This window comes from Ovis canadensis, chromosome 17, assembly GCF_042477335.2.
Source record: "Ovis canadensis isolate MfBH-ARS-UI-01 breed Bighorn chromosome 17, ARS-UI_OviCan_v2, whole genome shotgun sequence".
Classification (NCBI taxonomy): domain Eukaryota; kingdom Metazoa; phylum Chordata; class Mammalia; order Artiodactyla; family Bovidae; genus Ovis; species Ovis canadensis.
In genome coordinates this window covers 47,562,340-47,585,111 of record NC_091261.1, presented here as the reverse complement: position 1 = coordinate 47,585,111, position 22,772 = coordinate 47,562,340, and the positions used below count along the sequence as shown (strand labels likewise).

The 22,772-nt window shown below is 33.8% G+C and overlaps 1 protein-coding gene across 3 annotated transcripts in view; it reads right to left on the bottom strand.

Annotated features, from left to right (window-relative positions):
* Positions 1–22,772, bottom strand: part of FSTL5 (follistatin like 5) — an 873,413-nt gene that overhangs the window by 99,720 nt on the left and 750,921 nt on the right. For all 3 annotated transcript variants that reach the window (XM_069557498.1, XM_069557499.1, XM_069557500.1), the window contains one exon: positions 17,979–18,097. In XM_069557498.1, the coding sequence (XP_069413599.1) occupies positions 17,979–18,097 (119 nt within the window). The remainder of the gene's footprint in view (positions 1–17,978; positions 18,098–22,772) is intronic.

Here is a 22,772-nt window from a genome sequence, read left to right as displayed (position 1 = left end):
ACTAATAATAATAATAATAAAAATAAAAAAGAAACATACAGTTTAATATGGCTAGAATAGTGTGTTGTATATGATGTGACTTTTAACACAATAAAAATTTTTTTTAACTAAAAAAAAAAAAAAAGAATGAATAAACTCTTAAAGGAATTGAATGTAAAATAAATAGAGCAGAAAAGCAAAGTCTAAGACTTGACTTTCCTGAAGTCACCAGAAGGGAACAGAAGCTAAAGAAACTACTAAAGGTGGAATTTAACTAATAGGATTAAGTGACAACCAGGGTAAGTTAGAGCCTGGAACCCATATCAGCAAACTTGTATTCTGCATGGTCCAGATAGTAAATAGCTTAGGCTTTGCTATTCATATTACCTTCATCTGCATGAAAGCGCAGACAACATATATTTTTCTTCCAGATTTATTGAGATATAATTGACATACAGCACTGTGTACATTTAAGGTGTACAACATAATAATTTAACTTCCATCATGGAATGATTATCATACTAAGTTTAGTGAGCATCTATCATCTCACATAAATGCAAAATAATAGACAAAATTGTTTTCCCTTGTGATGAGAACTCTTATTGTTTACTCTCTTAATGATATTCATATATAACATGAGACAGTGTTCATTAAACTCATCGTGTCATCCATTACATCCCTAGCATTTATTTATCTTATAACTAGAAGTTTATATCACATTCAGGTAATTCTATCTTTCCCCATTCTCTGCCTTGCTGCTGCTAAGTCGCTTCAGTCGTGTCTGACTCTGTGCGACCCCATGCATGGCAGCCCACCAGGCTCCCCCGTCCCTTGGATTCTCCAGGCAAGGACGCTGGAGTGGGTTGCCATTTCCTTCTCCAATGTATGAAAGTGAAAAGTGAAAGTGAAGTCACTCAGTCGTGTCCAACTCTCCGCAGCCTCATGGACTGCAGCCCACCAGGCTCCTCCATCCATGGGATTTTCCAGGCAAGAGTACTGGAGTGGGGTGCCATTGCCTTCTCCATTCTCTGCCTTGGGTGACCTCAAATCTGATCTCTTTTCTATAAGTTTGTTTACCTGTTTATTTTTAAAGTATAATTGATACTATGTTAGGTCACAGGGCACAAATAGTGATGCAATCTTTCTATATATTGCAAAATGATCACCACAATAAATCTAGTTACTACCTGTCACCATACATAGACACTACATTATTACTGACTATACTCCCCCACACTATACATTTTGTCCCCGTAACTTATGTATTTTGTAACTGGAAGCTTGTACGTCAATCTCCCTCATCAATTTCATTCATTTCCCCACCCCTCCCCTCAGATACTTCACCTTTTTGTTCTCTTTATCTATGACTTCATTTCTGTTTTGCTATGTTTGTTCACTTGTGTTTTTTTTTAGATTACATATATAAGTGAAATCATACTGTATTCATCTCCCTCTGATTTATTTTAGTTACCATAATACCCACTAGGTTCATCTACATTGGCAAAAATGGCAAGGTTTCACTCATCTTTATGGATGAGTAATATTCCATGGTATAAATAAATCGTCTTTTTATCCATGTCATCTGTTGATGGGCACTTAGGTTGCTTCCATATCTTAGCTACTGTAAATAATGCTAGAGTGAACTTATTATTTGTTTTCTTCAGAAAAATACTCAGAAATGGAATTCCTTGATTGTATGGTAATTCTATTTTTAATTTTCTTAGGAAGTTTCATATTATTTTCCATAGTGGCTGCATCTATGTACAATTCCACCAACTTGGGCTGATTCTTTAAAACTGAGTCACTTAGGAAGCCCTTGACTTATATTCTGGAAGTTTAAAAAACTAAGCAATTCTACAAAGTAATAAATAAACTATGGGGTAGTAAAATGAGAAAGTAATTGACAATAACAATTATGCATAACCCTACATATAGAACATTAGTATACTCAACATGTAAAATAGCTTGTTTAAACATACTTTATAGGCTAGGCCTCTCTAATATATAAAGAAAGGCAAATACATGAACTTCTGTATAATTTGGATTACAAATGCATTCTGTCATTTGCATAGCTGTTAATGAAAACACACTGCAATAGTATTATAAAGAAGGCAGAAATAAGTGTGCAACAAATCAGGTTACCTAAGCTGAATACACTCAAATTGGGTACCACATTGTGCGTTCACCCAAGAGTAGTATATAGATGCATCTAGATACAGAATGAACTACTGGGAATGAATTTTGAGTCAAAGGTAAAGAGAGAGGCTTTGATGTTTGATAAAAATGTAAGCATTAAATTCGAAAACCCTTAGACATATTGTCGACCTGATTCTCTCACTGATCAGATCCTTAACTATGAAAATAAATTGGTTTCATATATAAACTACTATGTAGAAAATAAATTAATGAAAGCCTACTGTGCATCACAGGGAGCCCTACTCAGTGCTCTGTGGTGACCTCATTGGGAAGGGAATCCAAAGCAGAGGGGATATATGTACAGCTGATTCACTTTGGTGTACAGCAAAACTGACACAATATTGTAAAGCAACAATACTCCAATGATTATTTTTTAAGAAAATAAGAGTTCAGCATTTCTCCTGGCTTAACATTACTGCTTCTTTGCCAGTCAAATTCCTAAGACTGGCAGAAGATTCTGCTCCCTTGAAGGTAGCTGAGAATTGGGAAGAAAAAGATTTTGCAAAAAGAAAAAAATTAAATCTTACTGAAAATATGTAACGGTAATCTTTATTATTTTCCAACAAATGATCTGTTCTTCAGCAAGATTGTTCTCATCAAAATTTCATAAAAACCAATAATTTCCCACAGTGACTAAAAAGCATATCACACATTTTATTAATCAAATTCCTTTTAATCTACATTTAAAAAGCCACATTTCCAAAACCTATATAATTCACCCCTAATTACTATGGGTCTTACTCATTTCTTCTTGTCTGAATTTTCATAGCATTTATATTCAGTGTAACATGATTTGGCCTTTAATCATGTATTATCATTCCCACCTAAAATGTTAGCCTTTGCTATTCCTGTACATTTTCCAAACATACTGGGGAAAGTACAATAGTACTTCAGCAAACACATGTTTAAATATCACTTATTGTAGCAAAAATAAAGGGAGTGGATCCATAAGGTGTGTATTTCTCAAATATGATGTTAAATCCTATGCCATGTTATCCAGAATCACTGAGACACCAAATTTTAGAGCATTTTCAAATTATGGTCTCTGGATGGCTGCCAGTGGCATATCATTTGTTACCAAACTGAGAATAGTATAGAAATGGAAAATAATCACTTAGAATCTTTATATATACAAATATTTGTATTTAAATTTGAGCTATTCATGAATATACTAGATATAATATATTCCTTTTAATCTTGCTTTGCTAAATATAACTTATGTTTATATTTTATATATACATTTATATAACTAAATGTATTAGAAAACCTTGATCTTACAATAACATATTGAACAATTTAATATCAATGGTTATCTCCCTTATTGGATTTTTTAAGGCAATGAAGTTAAAGTACTTTCATAAATTTTTCAAGATCATTGTTTATAACACAAGTTTTACAACTGCTATTTTCTACAATTAGATATATTCAATTTATCTAATTCTTATTGCCATTTCATTTATGAAAATGTCATAAACAGTCTAGTTCATATTAATCAAAGTATAGGTAATCATGGCAGTTGAGGGCTGATTTGCCTTAATTTGGCTTATCAAAGAAAATTGCCAGACAGCATTATTTTGATTCTAGGATATCAAAGTTACTCAGACCACATAGAAATAGAAATAGAAATTTTCATCCTTTCTTTTAATATAAAGTTTATGCATGTATGTCTTTCAGTGATATAATAAAAATGGAGCAGACAACATTACAGTATCATAAACTGAGGACTGGTTTCTTTTTAGAAGCAATGCATTAGAGAGATTAAAACATAGGCTTTGAGGTCAACCAGACATAGACATAATCCAGTTTTATACTCACATTAGCTGTATGAATACTCCGCTAAAGCTTTATATCACCTGTATAATATTATCAATCACATAGGCCTAATACGTAGGTTAAATGAAGTTATGTTTGAAAAGGTCAAATGAGCAATAAGTACTACCTGTTATTTTCATATAGAAAATTCACCATGGGCTACGTTTCATGAAAATTATAACAGTCTATGAATTTTTCATCATTTTTTTCAGTTTCCAAAATGCTTTGGAGGGAAGTTGTATATATTTAAGAATTTCAGATAGGTGTTTCAAATATAGAATAAGAGTTGCATAATAATAAGAAAAAATTTCCCTTTATCCTTTTGCAGTTCAGTGATATTGAGCTAATTATCTTTTCTCAATTTCCTTATCTAGAAATTGAGAGGGTTAATTAGCATTTTTCCATTGTTCTAATAAAAGAAAAAAAAAGGTATTTGAATTATTCTACCCTGCTTAAGCAAAAAATATTTTATTAGTTTTTAGAAGTATTAGTGTTATTGTATTAGGTCCACCCATTTTGTTGCCAATGGCAGAAGTTCTTTTTTGTTTTGTTTTGGCCATTCCATGAAGCTTGCAAGATTTTAGTTCTCCAATCAAAGATTGAACCTGGACCCTTGGCCGTGAAAGCTCAGAGTCCTAACCACTCGATTACCAGGGAATTCCCAGAATCTCATTCTTTTCCATGACCAATATTCTACTGTGTGTGTGTTTGTGTGTGTGTGTAAATCACATCTTTAACCATGCATCTGTCGATGGGCAATTGGGTTGCTTCCATATTTTGACTATTGCAAATAATACTACAATGAATATAAAGGTGCATGAATCTTTTCAAATCAGTGTTTTTATGTTCTCTGGATATATATTCAGCAGTGGAATTGCTGGGTCATATGGTAGTTCCCTTTATAGCTTTAGGAGGAGCCTCTGTACTGATTTCCACAGTGACTGTAGCAGTTTACATTCACACCAACAGTGTAGGAAGGTTCCCTTTCCTCCAAATCCTCACTAGTATTTATTTGTAGAGTTTTTAATGATGGCCATCTTCAGAGGAGTGAGGTGAATAACGCATGTAAGAATTAAATATATTAAAATTTAAAAATAAAAAACTAAAAAAAATAAATAAAAAATAAAAAGAAACAAATTTGTAGAGTATTAAATTTCAAATGTCCACAGAACATAAAAGAGACGAAAGAACCTTAGACATTTTGTGAATGCAAGGCTAAATAATTTGTTTGTTGGATCTCCTGGCTTGGGGTTGATAAGTTTTAGCGAACACTGAGAATCCAGGGGCAGGGACTTAAGGTCTATTTGGAAAGGCATAAATTTGAATAATGGGAAAATCAAATTAAATGTCAAGACCGTGGGTTTCCCTTTAGATACAAGAACCAGTAGAGTTCAACAAAATGTCCTTTGAACTGAAAGCTAATACTAAGTGCTAAAGGAATTAGACAAATATGGGGGATATCAGGACATGTAAATTATATGGAGGCACAAGGTTCATGATGGATCAATTCAATAAAATGTAGTGTAGTTAGTTGGAATTAAAAAATTAGTTGTGTTTCATTCCATTCTCCAAAGTGATGAAGATTTGATTTTTATGAAGGTGATTTGTACAAAGGCTATGAAACAGCAAATGTGCTCTTTCCTAACTTTATTTAACAAAGCACAATTGGTAAGTTGGTTAGATAGAGTGAATATATATCATTTAAAAATTCTTTTTTTCACCTGATAACACATGAACTTAAGTTCACACAAAAAAATAAAAATAAAAAATATAGAAAGATGAAAGTTATTTCTGTGTTCTGGATTCTAATTTTTTAAGTAACAAAAGAGAATATTTGTTTAAATAGTCATTCTAACTATGGATTAATAGTAAAGATTAAAAGGACTATAAGAAGATACTGGATTAATTTACCTTGACATTTCATTTGAAGCATCAAGATAAATTAATTCAAATAGATTCATTTAAAATGTATTTTGTGCATGTTCTTAGTCATGTCTGACTCTTTGGGACCCCATGTACTGTAGCCTGCCAAGCTCGGGATTGTCCAGGAAAGACTACTGGAATGGTCTGTCATTTCCTCCTTCAGGGGATCTTCCTGACCCAGGGACCAAACCTACATCTCGCGTCTCCTGCATTGGAAGGGGGATTTTTACCACTGAGCTACCTGGGAAGCCCAAAATGTATTATAAACTCAAGCAATTTTATTTTGATAGATTTCATTTCTCTGTGTTCTTATTATATTACTCAAGCAAATGTAGATTTTTAAATAAATAATACCTGTGAAACAGATTATCAGGCAGTTGAAGGAATGACTTCTCCAAAACAGGATTGAGGCAAAAAGCTTGAAGTTTAGTTTGGGAGATCATAAGCTATAACAAACTATCTTTAGCCATTTAAGGGACTTTCATATAGATTCTATTCCTTGATGCTTTCTAGCTCTTTTATTAAATGGAGTAAATTAAATTAGTTATTATTGGTATAAATCCATAGGATAAAAATGAAACAAAGCTAAACTTTTAATGAAAAAAGTCAAGCAATTTGAACGAGATTGTATACCAGAAAGAAGTTCCCTTCCCTTTCTTTAAATGCATGATTTTTGGATCGCAGCCATTCTGACTGGTGTGAAGTGGTACCTCATTGTGGTTTTGATTTGCATTTCTCTAAAATCTGCAAGCAATAAATGCTGGAGAGGGTGTGGAGAAAAGGGAACCCTCCTACACTGTTGGTGGGAATGCAAACTAGTACAGCCACTATGGAGAACAGTGTGGAGATTCCTTAAAAAATTGCAAATAGAACTACCTTATGACCCAGCAATCCCACTGCTGGGCATACACACCGAGGAAACCAGAACTGAAAGAGACACATGTACCCCAATGTTCCTCGCAGCACTGTTTATAATAGCCAGGACATGGAAACAACCTAGATGTCCATCAGCAGATGAATGGATAAGCCAGCTGTGGTACATATACACAATGGAGTATTACTCAGCCGTTAAAAAGAATTCATTTGAATCAGTTCTGATGAGATGGATGAAACTGGAGCCGATTATACAGAGTGAAGTAAGCCAGAAAGAAAAACACCAATACAGTATACTAACACATATATATGGAATTTAGGAAGATGGCAATGACGACCCTGTATGCAAGACAGGGAAAGAGACACAGATGTGTATAACGGACTTTTGGACTCAGAGGGAGAGGGAGAGGGTGGGATGATTTGGGAGAATGACATTCTAACATGTATACTATCATGTGAATTGAATCGCCAGTCTATGTCTGACGCAGGATGCAGCATGCTTGGGGCTGGTGCATGGGGAGGACCCAGAAAGATGTTAGGGGGAGGGAGGTGGGAGGGGGGGTTCATGTTTGGGAATGCATGTAAGAATTAAAGATTTTAAAATTTTAAAAATAAAAAAACTTAAAATTAAAAAAAAAAAAAAGTTAATTTTATATGACAACCAGCAACATCCAGCTCAGTGGCTGGACCAAGAAGAAGCTCCAAAGCACTTCCCAAAGCCAAACTTGCACCCAATAAAGGTCATGGTCACTGTCTAGTGGTCTGCCGCCCATCTGACCCACTGCATCTTTCCGAATCATGGTGAAACCATTAGATCTGAGAAGTATGCTCAGCAAGTTGATGAGATACACCAAAACTGCAACACCTACAGCCAGTAATTGCTCAACAGAATGGGCCCAGTTCTTCTCCACAACGCCTGACTGCACATCACACAACCAATGCTTCAAAAGTTGAATGAATTGAATTATGAAGTTTTGCCTCATCCTCCATATTCACCTGACCTCTCGCCAACTGACTACCATTTCTTCAAGCATCTTGACAGCTTTATGAAGGGAAAAGGCTTCCACAACCAGCCAGAGGTAGAAAAAGCTTCCCAAGAGTTCACTGAATCCTAAAGCATGGATTTTTATGCTACAGGAATAACAAACTTACTTCTCATTGTCAAAAATATGTTAACTGTAATAGTTCTTATTTTGATTAATAAAGATGTGTTTGATCCTGGTTAAAAAAAAAAAATAAATAAAAATAAAAATAAATGCATGATTTTTTTTAATGCTAATTTAAGGATTTTTCTCTTTGGGGACATTTGTTGATAAGCAAAACATGTTTTACTGATTACTTTTCTAAGAATATCTATGTCATCCTCCTCTGAATAGCTTACTTTGTCTAGCAACCATTTAAAATTGTTGATGTAGAAGTGTAAATTGAGGTAATTTTATGATTGATGTGTTCTCTACATTTGTTTAGTACAGTGTATATCATTTAGGAATTTGTTTTTGGAGGAAAGTAATCTCACAATGCAAATGGCACAGGGTCATCTTGATGGAGTTCACTGTCTCCCCATATTAGCTGGCAGAGGGCGCTTTATGTGGAAGGCAGGCTTAATCATTTTGTTCAAAATGACATTGACTGAAAAATATTATTCTGAAGTATGGTAGATTTATATTCAAAAATTATAAGGCTTGTTAGAAGATAATTATACACATGTGTACTGAACTGTATTATAATTCACACATTAATTTACACCACATAGGAACACCTATACTGAGTATCATTGCACCTTACTTTTGTGGTCAACATTCTTTAAAAGTCATTTTAGCAGGATTCATGTTATTAACTAGTTAATGATTATTATTGCAAAAAACTTCTATTTCTCATAGGTATGAAGTGAGTGGATACTGGCCAAATAATTTATACACATATAAAATATTTTTCTATGTTTGTACTAATTAATGTAAAATATAAAATTATATCCATTTTAAAATCAAATGTTGTAAACCTTTAAAAATAAATGTTACATTAAAAAATAAATTACTTCTGCATCTACCTTCTTTATGGGTAAGAGGACAGATCAAAAGCACATTTTTTTGTATTTTCTTTTTAAAACTATATCTTTATTATATTGCCTTCAGAATTGCATTTGGTCTTGTCCCTTTTTACTGACAAATCTGAAAAAGTTCTGCCACACTACCCAGCTCAGGAATATTCTCGAGTAATAAAGTGAAGACAATATGGAATAAGAGTTCACCAAAACTGCCTCTGTGATTTAGTTCAGTGCAAATCCTTGAGGTATGTAGATTATATAACCCCCTTTTGTTTTGCATCTTTAAGCTTTCCAAATAATTTCAAAAGTAAACTATAGGACATAAGATAATTTTTGCACAATTATATTCACTATATCTATACACTGAAAGTTACATATTTTAAGAAATTTAGAAAACATAAAACCATTATATGATAAATTATATGGAGGAATATTTAATTGTCATTGTAAACTTTCAGCAATATTTTAAAAATTTGTGATTTAGTCATTTAATAAAATAAAGACGTTAATTTACTATATTGTTTTCCATCCTTCAAATTACTCAAACTGAGACTAATGACCTATCTAAATAGAAAAAGAGATATTAATGAAATGACAAGCTTTCAGTGTTAAATTAATATTTTGACAACTACTGTTGAAATAGAAAATGTTAGCAATGGTAAATCAAGCAAGAGATTAAAGTTAAATATAAAGTTTAAGAAATATCAAGAAAAAATAAGGACTAAAATTAGAATAAATCATGAAGATCATAAATCTAATCCTCAAAACATTACAAAAAATATGTAGTTTTCAACATATTAAGAAAATACGAAAGTTAGGGATTTTTTAAGCAATATTATCCTTCAGAGAGAAACATCACAAGAAAACATCTAATACTGATGATTTAAGAAATATTTTTGAGCACATTAGTTAAAGTGATTAAATGTGATTAATTACATGAAGACAGACTGGGGATGCACAAAGTAAAAAACTACTACTTTTTAAACTAAATTTTTGTATTTTTTTTCCCATGCCAATCTGTTACTTTGAATAAGTCAACTGGTACTTTTTTGTGTGAATACAGCTAAATCTTAGACCAGAAACAGTAATTTAAGAGCCGTAGACTGATTTACATAATTTTGTAATTCTCAAGTAAAAATGTTTCATGTTTAAAGACATTTGTATGAATGATTTTTATATTGAGATCAATTTTAGCCTCAAGAAGTTTCTATTGAAAAATCCAAATTCCTATAAGCACATTTCTTTCTCAAGTACGTAAAATGTGCTCTTAGGTGTATACAGTGAATCCTTATACCTCATATAAAAAATGTGATGGCAATACATTGTCTGAGACACAGACATAATTCTGATCACATCCAAATAACTTGGCTGGTTCTTATTAATAATCTCTCAAAGACTTAGTATGTTATTTTAGATAAAATTACTTGACCCAATTAATATGCTATAGAACTCCATTGAAAGACTGTTGCACAATTTACATGCTTCCCACGACTGTCCCCTAATGTTAGGCTTGCATACTTCAAGTGAGTTAGAGGCACAATGTGAGAATTTCGTGAGTGTGATTTTTAATGAAAGATTAAAAGGCTTCTTTAAATCCAAGGCTTCAAAAACCAATTTCATAAATTTGTTTCTTTTAAAATCTACAGCGTGATCTTCCAAGAAACAGTTAGAGGTAGTTTACATTACTCTGTTTAGGTAGCCTTTGCAAGATACTATTGTAATCACAAAGGGATGAAAGCTTAAATTTTTACCATTTTATAACTCTTTGTAAATTAAGCCATGTTTGAAAAGAAACCCACTGAGAACAGAATAAGTGGGGAAACATTTCGATTACCTTTCTGAAATATACAAGTGGTATTGAATTCAAAAGTTTGCTCAATGGCTTCATGGGGAAATAAATTGTCTGCATGGTATAACGGGGCTGATGTTTTAACAATTATTTTTGTGGACAGAATTTGAAGAGGTAATAATTGAATTAGAAACAGAAGGAGATGCTGGGAAGGGAATTGAGAAATGCCCTAAAGTCTGAGCTGCTCTTTGGACATAGAAAAGAGAGGTCTGTTTTCCCATTTCTATTCTCAGTTTCAATTTCTTGATTCCTGAGTATTCTGCACACTATGGACAAACTATCCCTATGTACAAGCTCCATTCTAATAGGGTACTAATCATATTATTTATAAAGATAAGGCCATTTTCTTATGTAGAAATTCTAAGCCTAGATAATAGACATTTTACATCAGACTTTCTGCAGAAAATATGTTCCCCTAGACTTAAAGTTGCATCAAAACCAGGACTGGAATCTTCACATTTCAACATATAAGACCCATGCATGATGAGGGCCTGAGCCATCAAAGGCTTCCTTGGAGGCTCAGATAGTAAAGAATTTGCCTGCAATGCAGAAAACCCAGGTTCCAACCCTGGGTTGGGAAGATTCCCTGGAGAAGGAAATGGCTACCCACTCCAGTCTTCTTGCCTAGGAAATCAGACAAGCCTGGCAGGCTACAGTTCATGGGGCTGCAAAAATTTGAACACGACTAAGCAACTAACATACACACACACACACACACGCATGATAAAATATATGTGATTTTCTTTCAAGCTCTTCTATTCCCCAGAAAAGAATAAATAATACCATGGTATATATAGAGAACAGTGGCTGAGTGAACTGAAGGAAAAAAAAAGTGTTGAAGATTAAAAGAGTTGTAGACATGTAGATATGTTGACAAAATACTTGAAAACCAGAAGAGTGAAAAAGTTGGTAACCTTGGAAAAGCTTGTCATCCCTGAACCTGTAATCAAAACATTTTTCCAAACCCATTTCAGTTTGAGTTCTGAAGTTACAAGTCTGGAATAGAATTCTATTTGCTTGAAGTTCACACTTATTGCTGGTGACAAGATGAAAGTACATACAACTAGGATAAATATAGCCAGAATCCTATCTAGTTAAGCTACATCACAAAAAAAAAAAAAAGGAAAAAAGAGAGATGAAAGTATAAATAAAATAACATTCTATGAATCTTCAACCAACTATCAAAAGCTCAAATCTGATGCAATCTGACATTGCACCAAAATTGAATTTTTATTTAGAGTAAGCAAAGAGCATCTTCTAAGAGATTTCATCAAAAATTCTATACTCTAAATATTTCGGTTTTCATCTAAATGTTACTGGTCAATGAGTTATATTGGGGATTGCACTGCTCTTCTCTTAATATCAACAGTGACTTTGAAAAATATTATATCTATGTTTAATCTTTTTGTATGTGTGTGGGATAAATGATTCCAAATGCCTCATTTCCTCTACTCACACTCAAGAGATTTATCTCCTAAAATCCAGAAGAGCTAGATTTTTTTTCTATATAAGCATTCTAACCTATCTTGGACTGAGCATCTGCACAGTATATTTTGACTGTGTGATTCTGAATTAAGAGACCCATGAGATTGATTGCATGTGTGTATGCTAAGTCACTTTATTCATGTCCAGACTCTTTGTGAGCCCATGAACCTGCCTGGCTCCTCTGTCCATGGGATTCTCCAGTAAAAAAAAAAAAAAAAAAAAAAAAAAAACTGGAGTAAGTTGCATGCTCTCCTCCAGGGAATCTTCCTGATAACAGAGGTCGAACCCACATCTCTTATGTCACCTCCACTGGCAGGTAGATTCTTTACAGCTAGTGCCACCCGGGAAGCTCAGAGATTATGTTTACCCTAACAATTCAATGATCATTAATTTTATGAAACATTTTTCACAAACACATGAAAAGGGGAATGCTGTTTTGTGGGAATTGTAAAGTAAGGAGAAATAGTAGGTTGAGGAAAGATTTAGATGCATACAACTTTAAACTCAGACAATGCATAAAGATGAAGAGCCTAAGGCTATATGCAACAGAGTTTTCAATAAATGCACTTCATAAATGTTATTTGATTACCTGCCATCTGTAAGGCAGGTACTGAAGTACCAATATTCTCAAGGACACTGGAAATAACAAATTTAATCAAAGCCTTGACTAGTGGAGATAGTAAGATATGATGGAGTGTATTCTCTGTCAGCTAGGCTATGGCGAGGCTATGTTGCCCAATTTTTAGATCAACAACTAATCTGATAGAGAATGGATAAACAACAGAGTCTCACTGTATGACACAGGGAACTATATTCAGTATCCTGTGATAAACCATAATGGAAAAGTATACATACATACATATATATATATATATATATATATATATGTATAAGTGAATCACTTTGCTGTACAATAGAAACTGATATAATATTATAGATCAACTATACTTTAATAAAAAGAACTAGTCTGGTGTCTCTGTGAAAGTGTTATGGATGTGATTAACATTTAAAATTAGTTGGCTCTAATATAGACCTAAGATAGATCATTACCCCTATGATGTGAGTGGACCTCATCCAATCAGTTGAAGGCCTTCAGATTTAAGATTGAGGTTTCCCACAGAAGAAATCCTGCCTTAGAGCTTCCACATAGAAATATACTTGAGTTTCTAGTCTGGCTACAGATGTTAGACTCAAGACTCCAATATTGAATTGTATCAACAGTCTGCTGACTCAGTCTATGGTTTTTGAATTCCATGATGAATATCAACTCATATTTGAATTTCCTGCTGTGTGGTCAGCCCTACAAATTTGACACACATTCCACTCCACCAACCATTACCAGAGCCAGTACCTTAAAATTAGCATATGGAGCTAAAGTTAGTGATGGAGAGATATAAATCCAGATATAATATTAATTCTACTGGTTCTGTTTTTTTCTGGAGAAAAATATTATTTTGGCATCAGTTCAGTTCAGTTCAGTCACTCAGTCATGTCCAACTCTTTGTGACCCCATGAATCACAGCACACCAGGCCTCCCTGTCCATCATCAACTCCCAGAGTTCACTTAAACTCATATCCATCGAGTCAGTGATGCCATCTAGCCATCTCATCCTCTGTCATCCCCTTCTCATCCTGCCCCTAATCCCTCGCAGCAGCAGGGTCTTTTCCAATGAGTCAACTCTTCACATGAGGTGGCCAAATTATTGGAGTTTCAGCTTCAGCATCAGTCCTTTCAATGAACAACCAGGACTGATCTCCTTTAGGATGGACTAGTTGGATCTCCTTGCAGTCCAAGGGACTCTCAAGAGTCTTCTCCAACACCACAGTTCAAAAGCATCAATTCTTCAGCGCTCAGCTTTCTTCACAGTCCAACTCTCACATCCATACATGACCACTGGAAAAACCATGGTGTTGACTAGACGGACCTTTGTTGGCAAAGTAATGTCTCTGCTTTGGAATATACTATCTAGGTTGGTCATAAATTTTCTTCCAAGGAGTAAGCGTCTTTTAATTTCATGGCTGCAGTCACCATCTGCAGTGATTTTGGAGCCCAAAAAATAAAGGCTGACACTGTTTCCACTGTTTCCCCATCTATTTCCCATGAAGTGATGGGACCAGATGCCATGATCTTTGTTTTCTGAATGTTGAGCTTTAAGCCAACATTTTCACTCTCCTCTTTCACTTTCATCAAGAGGCTTTTTAGCTCCTCTTCACTTTCTGCCATAAGGGTGGTGTCATCTGCATATCTGAGGTTATTGATATTTCTCCCAGAAATCTTGATCCCAGCTTGTGTTTCTTCCAGTCCAGCGTTTCTCATGATGTATTTTGCGTATAAGTTAAATAAGCAGGGTGACAATATACAGCTTTGACGTACTCCTTTTTCTATTTGGAACCAGTCTGTTGTTACATGTCCAGTTTTAACTGCTGCTTCTTGACCTGCATACAGGTTTCTCAAGAGGCAGGTCAGGTGGTCTGATATTCCCATCTCTTTTGGCATAAAACCTAGACATTTTCTCATGAAATTTGTTTATAGTTAGACATGTAAATCTAGTAGAAAGTGGCACCAGATAACTTTCATCCTCTAAAATTAACATCTTCTTGTATTTTAGCAGAAAACAAAATAGATTCACATAGGACGCAATTATTTAATTTACCATTTATTCTCAGAGCATAACACCATCAATTTTTCTTTTTTCTACTTCTGTATGCTTGTGTATCATGAAAATATCTCTGTATACATATTCTAATTATTTAAACTCTTATCACATTAAGGAATAACAAAATAAAGCAATGTGAAATAACAGTTTATTCTAGCCTTTATTTCACATATATTGATTATAATAATTTCATAAGAAATTTCTCTTTTTTTGGTATAAGCAAAAATCCCTATATTCTGTATTTGAAAATTATAAACAGGATGTAATTTTAGCCACTTGTCCATTCTCCATATTATTCTTAGTGCTTTACCCAGATATATTGGTCAGTTAGAAATGTATTTGTATTTTAATTTCAATATTCAAATTTCAGGAATGTCATCTATTTAAACACACACTATTTGACAGTTTCTCCTGAAAAATACAAATCTAACTTTTCCTACTCATTTTGCTTGTTTTTCCATTAGCATGTAGAAATTTTGTAAATGTTTGTTTTATATAAGATAGGAACACTAACTTTCTCTCCTTATATCTTTTTGTTTCACAATAGGCATTTCTAGCATTAATCCCGTAGGTACAATGACTATAAGATTTCCAGGAGCTATGATTTGAAAATTCTGAATCATCAATTAGTTCATATAATCAATTATCCCTGATTTGTCATTGGTGGTGTGTACAGTGGATGTGGATTCTCAGGCTGAAGGATGTGAGCTAAGGCTATCATCACTGATGTCTGGTTTCCATCATCTCTTCAATTTTTATCTTTCTTATAGAAAAATATACATTGTGTGTGTGTGTGTGTGTGTGTGTATGTGTGTTATTTGTAGGTGCCTCAGAAGGTAAAGAATCTACCTTCAATGCAGGAGACCCGAGTTCGATCCCTGGGGAGGGAAGATACCCTAGAGAAGGAAATGGTAACCCACTGTAGTATTCTTGCCTGACAAATTCCACAGACAGAGGAGCCTGGTGGGCTACAGTCCATGGGTTGCAAAGAGTAGGACATGACTGAGCAACTAACATTTCACTTTCACTATTTCATACACACACATATACATACAGAGAGAGACACAAAATTCTATATGCTTTCTACTTCAGCTGTTTTAGAAGGAAGTATAATTATCCAGAAAGGCTTAAAAAAGAGACATTCAGTTAAATAAACTTTACATCCCTATTGTCCAGATTTGTCACAAAATTATAAAAACAATTTTTCCTTGCTTTTTTCAGCTTTAGATTCCAAATAGCTACAACTGCTAATTCTGTAGGAATCTGAGAGAAACACTCCTTTGTAAAATGACTTTGTTTGGATTTAAATTATCATTTGGATGCCAAGTTTCTGATATCTGTTAGACCAGACTTATCACTCATACTGTTTTTTTTTAATAGTTTTCATTGGAGTATAGTTGATTTATAATGCTATGTTTGTTTTTGCTGTACAGTTGTATATAGGCATATATATACATATGTGTATATATGTATATATATATATACAGACACACACATACGTACACTCTGTTTTAGATTCTTTTCCCATATAGATCATTACAGAGAATAGAGTTCCCTGTGCTATATAGTAGGTTCTTCTTACATAATGTTTTTATAAAATTATAAATGTGCTATAAAATTGAGTGAATTGCTTTCTCAGGAACAAATATTTAGTATTTTTATATGTTTATTTACATACACACACAACTTATTCAAAATACATTTAGTCAGTATTGATTTGATGTGATTATAAAACTAAAGCGCATGTACAATTTCAAATGTTTTCATACTTGTTAAACTATTGATTAAGAAACATGGTGATGATTCTATTTATTAATTTAGCCTATAAATGAAATATTTTTAAATCAAAAATAGTTTTATTTGTTTTAAATATCTATACACATACTGAGTTAAATTATTTGCTTTCTTTAAAATAGGACACATTAGGTCATTTTTTCCTGTAGTGTCTAAAGAGGTGCTGGCCCAACTTATCTCACTGTCAAATATTTTTTCCTTTTCATCCTAGGATATGGCTTTAAGGTACAAACCATTGTTTCCATAAATTAACATATGGCAACACTGACTACTAGTAGACTGGAAACAGGAGTTGAAAATAAAGTATCTAAACCAAGGCATTAATATATATTTTGCTTACATCTTGAGATCATGCCAACCTTGAAATAAGTATCAAGAGAGGGTTGCATTCTGAGGTCCACCAATATTTTATTTTTGGATGACTACACTTGTGTGGGAACACACAGGTAATGCAGGTACCTTCAGTATTACATATTTTGGTGTAGAAACATATATTTATGTGTATATATATATATATATATATATATATCCATGGGACTTCAGTGGTAAAGAATCTGCCTGCCAAGCTGAGGTTGGAGGTTTGATCCCTAGGTCAGAAAGATCCCCTAGAGAAGGAAATGGCAATCCATTCCAGTATTCTTGCCTGGGAAATTCCATGGACAGAGGAGCCTGTTGGGCTACAGTCCATGGGTAGCAAAAGAGTTGACTTGACTTAGCAACTAAACAATAACAACAGAATATTTAACCATAGCAGTATAAACATAATTTCTTATTACCTTGCATAAAAGTATACTCCCTAATATGTAAAATAAATACCCATTTATTCAGATATTCTTTTATTTTCTGAATGTTGTATCAAAATTTTACACAAAACAATTATTTCTGTGAAAGGTAAGGTATAGATAGATATCAATAAACAAAGGAATTGATGTTTTTCCATCTAAATCTAAGTCATTCATTCCATCGTGAGCTCATGAAAAAATAAGATAAAAAACTAAAGGGAATTCACATTTATAAAGCAGGTAATATAACACTAATTTCATCAAATTATTTACAGTTTATTTTCTTTTACTGTGTAACCACTGCCCGCCAAAATGAAAGACATTGTAAATTAAAGAGCCAGTATGTTCATTTTTCGTAGTCAACTTTAGTGCTTTTATTTGGATTACAAACAAACAATTAAGAATACTCAATATATTATTTTCCTCTTTAAATATAAAACCTGAATAAAATAACAGATAATATCATAGCTTTAATATGGTCCTCCCCAAATATCTCATATATGTATAGATTTCATTGTATTTCCAAAATACAATTCTACTTAAAATTTCTGCATAAAACTATAAAAAAATTTTTATATACTTGCCTGAAATCCAAGGAGCTTTTCACTCGGCTTAATGTGCCTCTGAAATTCACATTCTATGGGTTGTATCACTTTGATTCCATCTTCATAAAAAACGTAGAACATGTTCCCAATTCCCAGACCTTAGGAATAAAAACACATTCAAAAGTTCAAAATAAAATTATCAGAAACCTTTGCAACCAAAACTCAGTGCCTGTCATATTGCTGGTGGGAGATCAGTTTGTGAAGCCATGTAATGTTAATAAAGCAAACCATGTGAGACCTTTACCAAATGTCTGAGTAAATCTGTGATATTACGCAGAAATTCCATTTCTTCACCCTAATCTGTATATCAGTGCTTTCTTTGTAAGTCAACAAATGTTTCAGATATTTTAAACTAATTATAAATGGAAATTATGAGCCCTTTGATACACAGATTATGTCTGCTACCTTCACACTTAATTTAGGTGTTGATTAAGATATAAAAGTACTTTCTGAAGAATCATGTTTATCCTATGTCTTATTCGAGTTCCCTAGGGAAAATAAATTGTCATCCTTTGCAGGAATTTAGAAACAAATTCTTTTTGTTCTAGAAACAGAAAGTTGATTCCTCCAGTTCCATTCTTCTTTCTCAAGATTGCTTTGGCTATTCGAGGTTTTTTGTATTTCCATACAAATCTTGAAATTATTTGTTCTAGTTCTGTGAAAAATGTGCCTGGTAGCTTGATAGGGATTGCATTGAATTTGTAAATTGCTTTGGGTAGTATACTCATTTTCACTATATTGATTCTTCCAATCCATGAACATGGTATATTTCTCCATCTATTAGTGTCCTCTTTGATTTCTTTCATCAGTGTTTTATAATTTTCTATATATAGGTCTTTAGTTTCTTTAGGTAGATATATTCCTAAGTATTTTATTCTTTTCATTGCAATGGTGAATGGAATTGTTTCCTTAATTTCTTTTTCTACTTTCTCATTATTCGTGTATAGGAATGCAAGGGATTTCTGTGTGTTGATTTTATATCCTGCAACTTTACTATATTCATTGATGAGCTCTAGTAATTTTCTGGTGGAGTCTTTAGGGTTTTCCATGTAGAGGATCATGTCATCTGCAAACAGTGAGAGTTTTACTTCTTCTTTTCCAATTTGGATTCCTTTTATTTCTTTTTCTGCTCTGATTGCTGTGGCCAAAACTTCCAGAACTATGTTGAATAGTAGCGGTGAAAGTGGACACCCTTGTCTTGTTCCTGACTTTAGGGGAAATGCTTTCAATTTTTCACCATTGAGGATAATGTTTGCTGTGGGTTTGTCATAGATAGCTTTTATTATGTTGAGGTATGTTCCTTCTATTCCTGCTTTCTGGAGAGTTTTTATCATAGATTTTGGAGAATATGTATTAAATATTTTCCAAAAATAACATTTGTAAATGTAATCCCACTAGAGTCTTACATGTCAGTTTTCATAATGATAAATTTTGGGGATAATTTCTCCACTTTAAAACATGAATTAATATAAGGTCTTGCAAAAATCGCATTTAAATCGTACTACTAGTTTTTTTCACACTGCAGGTTTGGGTTTGTGACATCTTAGAAATCCATCTCACTTACATTATAAACCCACTCCTCATGGGTGCAGGATGCTACAGATCAGACACCTGAAATGCCCATGGGGATTAACAGAGGTGTGCACCTGGGGACTTTTCATGTCTGATTGCATACCTTTTCTCTTGGTTTCCTCTGCTTCTGCCTTGTTCCCCTCTGCTTCTGCCTTGTTCCAACATGTCCAGACTGAGAGTATGTAGTACTTCCTTTCCTGATCCTCTCCTGATTATCTCATCCAGGTATACCAGTTCGCAAACCATATTTATTCAGTTTAATTCTACCATACATAATCCAGTGAGAGCATATGCCCTTTAATAGTTAAGCAATTATATTGAAATCTTGGTAGTTGGAAAATCCAAATTGCTTAAAATGTTTAACATCTGAAAACATTTTTAATTTTTATTTCAATTGACAATACTACAAAGTCTATGAAATCAAGACTGAGGATCACAAGTATTTAATTTGCAAAAAAATAAAATTATTTAACTTAAGCTGTATTTTCTTTTATTAAATATGTTTCTAGCTAATTTAAAATGTCACCAGTTCTGCCTATTTGATCTGTGTCCATCTATTCCTATGATTAAGAGGAATATGTATTCCAATCAGAATTATAACTTTATTGGTATTTATACATAATGAAATTATTTCTAACTAATAATGCATATCCATTTTAATATTTTGACAAATCTTACTGTTTTATAAATATTTTACCATTCTTATATTTTAATACATGTTATCTTGATCAGTTAATTGTGCATTTTAATTCCAGAATGCACAACGTTACAATGAGATGTTCCAGAATAGTAGCAGAAGTGGCAAGGACTAAGTTTAAGTTGTTTTTCATGAAATAAAATTTAAGACTTGTCAGCTGTTATTCATAATTACAGCTCTGCATACAGAAACATCAATTCTATACCTAAAGGTATACAAAATTCAGTTTTTATGCAAAAAAATATTTGTATCAATAAGTTTTTGTATAAACATGGATAGATGGTTGATGTGTGCTACCTATTAGTGATTTGCAAATTAACATGACTGGGGGTTGAAACTTAGGAGCACAAGCAAGCTGTGATGTGGTGTCAGATTTTCACTTGTGTCAGTTTCTTTGTTTGATGGTGATTACAAATTACATAACATTTTTAAACGAACTTGACGCTACCCTCCTTCAGCTGCTGCACAATTCTGCTCCACAGTCAGCAATTTGAATGTGTTTGAATTTTACAACTACTCCAAGTCCAGACTGTTTGCAAAGTTTCTTGAAGCATCTTCTGTCCTTTCTCCTATGGATGCTTTCAATATTATATATATATATATATATTTTTTTTTTTCCTATATTCTGTGCATAGTGCAGTCAGTGAGATTTCACTGTACTTTTGCACAGATTAAATTTCCGGGGGTTATCTTCCTCTGAAAACCTGCTTAATCCATGCAAATCACTTTCAACCCTTAAAGTGTATTTTCTTACTTTTTAAAATATGAGTTACACATCAGCATTTTTACAGAGTATAAACTACTTTCCAAGTTACAAGTTATTGAGAAATACAGATAACTTTAAGCAAGGTGCATTTTACTGTTTTTGGTGGGAATACAACTCCTTAGTGTTTATGAAATAGTAATGCCAACAAAATATCATGTACAAATATATTAAAATGATAATATAAATGAACTAGGTATTAGTCACTCTGCTAGGAAATAAAACTTTATCCTCAGAGCTGTTGATGAATTCCTCTCTTCCCCATCTAAACAAGGTTTATTTTGCCATTTCTTTTCTTGCTAGACATATCTTATTCATCAATTATCCTTTAGATTTTAGCAGAAGAGTTTATAATCTGAGTATACAATGAAGATGTATCATTCTAAACTTGCTACTATAATATTATAATTTATTTTGAATATGCTGCTGCTGCTGCTGCTGCTAAGGCGCTTCAGTCGTGTTCAACTCTCTGCGACCCCATAGACAGCAGCCCACGAGGCACCCTCATCCCAGGGATTCTCCAGGCAAGAACACTGGAGTGGGTTGCCATTTCCTTCTCCAATGCATGAAAGTGGAAAGTGAAAAGTAAAAGTGAAATTGCTCAGTGGTGTCCAACTCTTAGCGACCCTGTGGACTGCAGCCTACCAGGCTCCTCTGTCCATGGGATTTTCCAGGCAAGGGTACTGGAGTGGGGTGCCATTGCCTGCTCTGAATATGCTACATACAGAATAATACAAATTACCTGATGCTGGGGATCTTGGTAATTGAAGACACATGCTGATTTTTACATTAGGGGTATTCATTAGCTTTATTTGTATAATAAGCAATAATGTACCTGTTAGGGGAAGTGCATTGAAACCGCCCACCCTGGCCAGGCACCATAGTAACTTTTTGCCTGAGTTGTTTTGCAACAGGAGGTCCTGCTAAGGAACATGGAACTAATAAGCCACCACAAATTGGAAGAGTTTGGGAAAGGTCAAAAGGAGACACAACATGTCTGACCACCTCCCAGAATCCTTCTCTCTGGTATCCATCTTGGCTGAACAAGGTGTGCACCACCAGGAAGGACTCAGAGTCAGAATGATTGGCCAAAGACAACCCAGAAACTAATCCCATCACCATAAGACCCGAGACTGCGAGCCACGTGGCAGAGCTGTTCTTCTGGGTTCCCTTACCATACCGCTCTCCACCCAGGTGCCCTTTCCTAATAAAATCTCTTGTTTTTTCAGCACATGTGTCTCCTTGGACAACTCATTTCTGAGTGTTAGACAAGAGCCCAGTTTGGGGTGCTGAAAGGGGTCCCCCTTCCTGCAACATACCTGTCTATGTTCAGTATAACTATGTTATTATAACATATATCCATGTTCTAACTGTTTAAAAAATTTTTTTGGTGTGAGAGACTGTTAACAGAGATAAATCCCATTCTTGATTCAGATGGCTCAGAGGTAAACCATAGCTATAGAACTTTTTGTTATATCGTGGGGAAATTATTTATTATGCAACTTCTGTGTTGTAATTGTAAGAAGTAAATAAGATGGAGAAAGGAAAACATGTAGCCGAGTGACTTGAACTCTTACTATGAGTTCAAGAAATGTTGAATTGTCCCTATTTTTATGATTGACATTACCTCTTTGAAACATCATTGGGGGGAAATGGTGAAATGGCATATAACCAAATGTACTTACTGTCCTCATATCTTCCTCAAATCTACACTGTGAGATATACTACTAGTACATTTTAG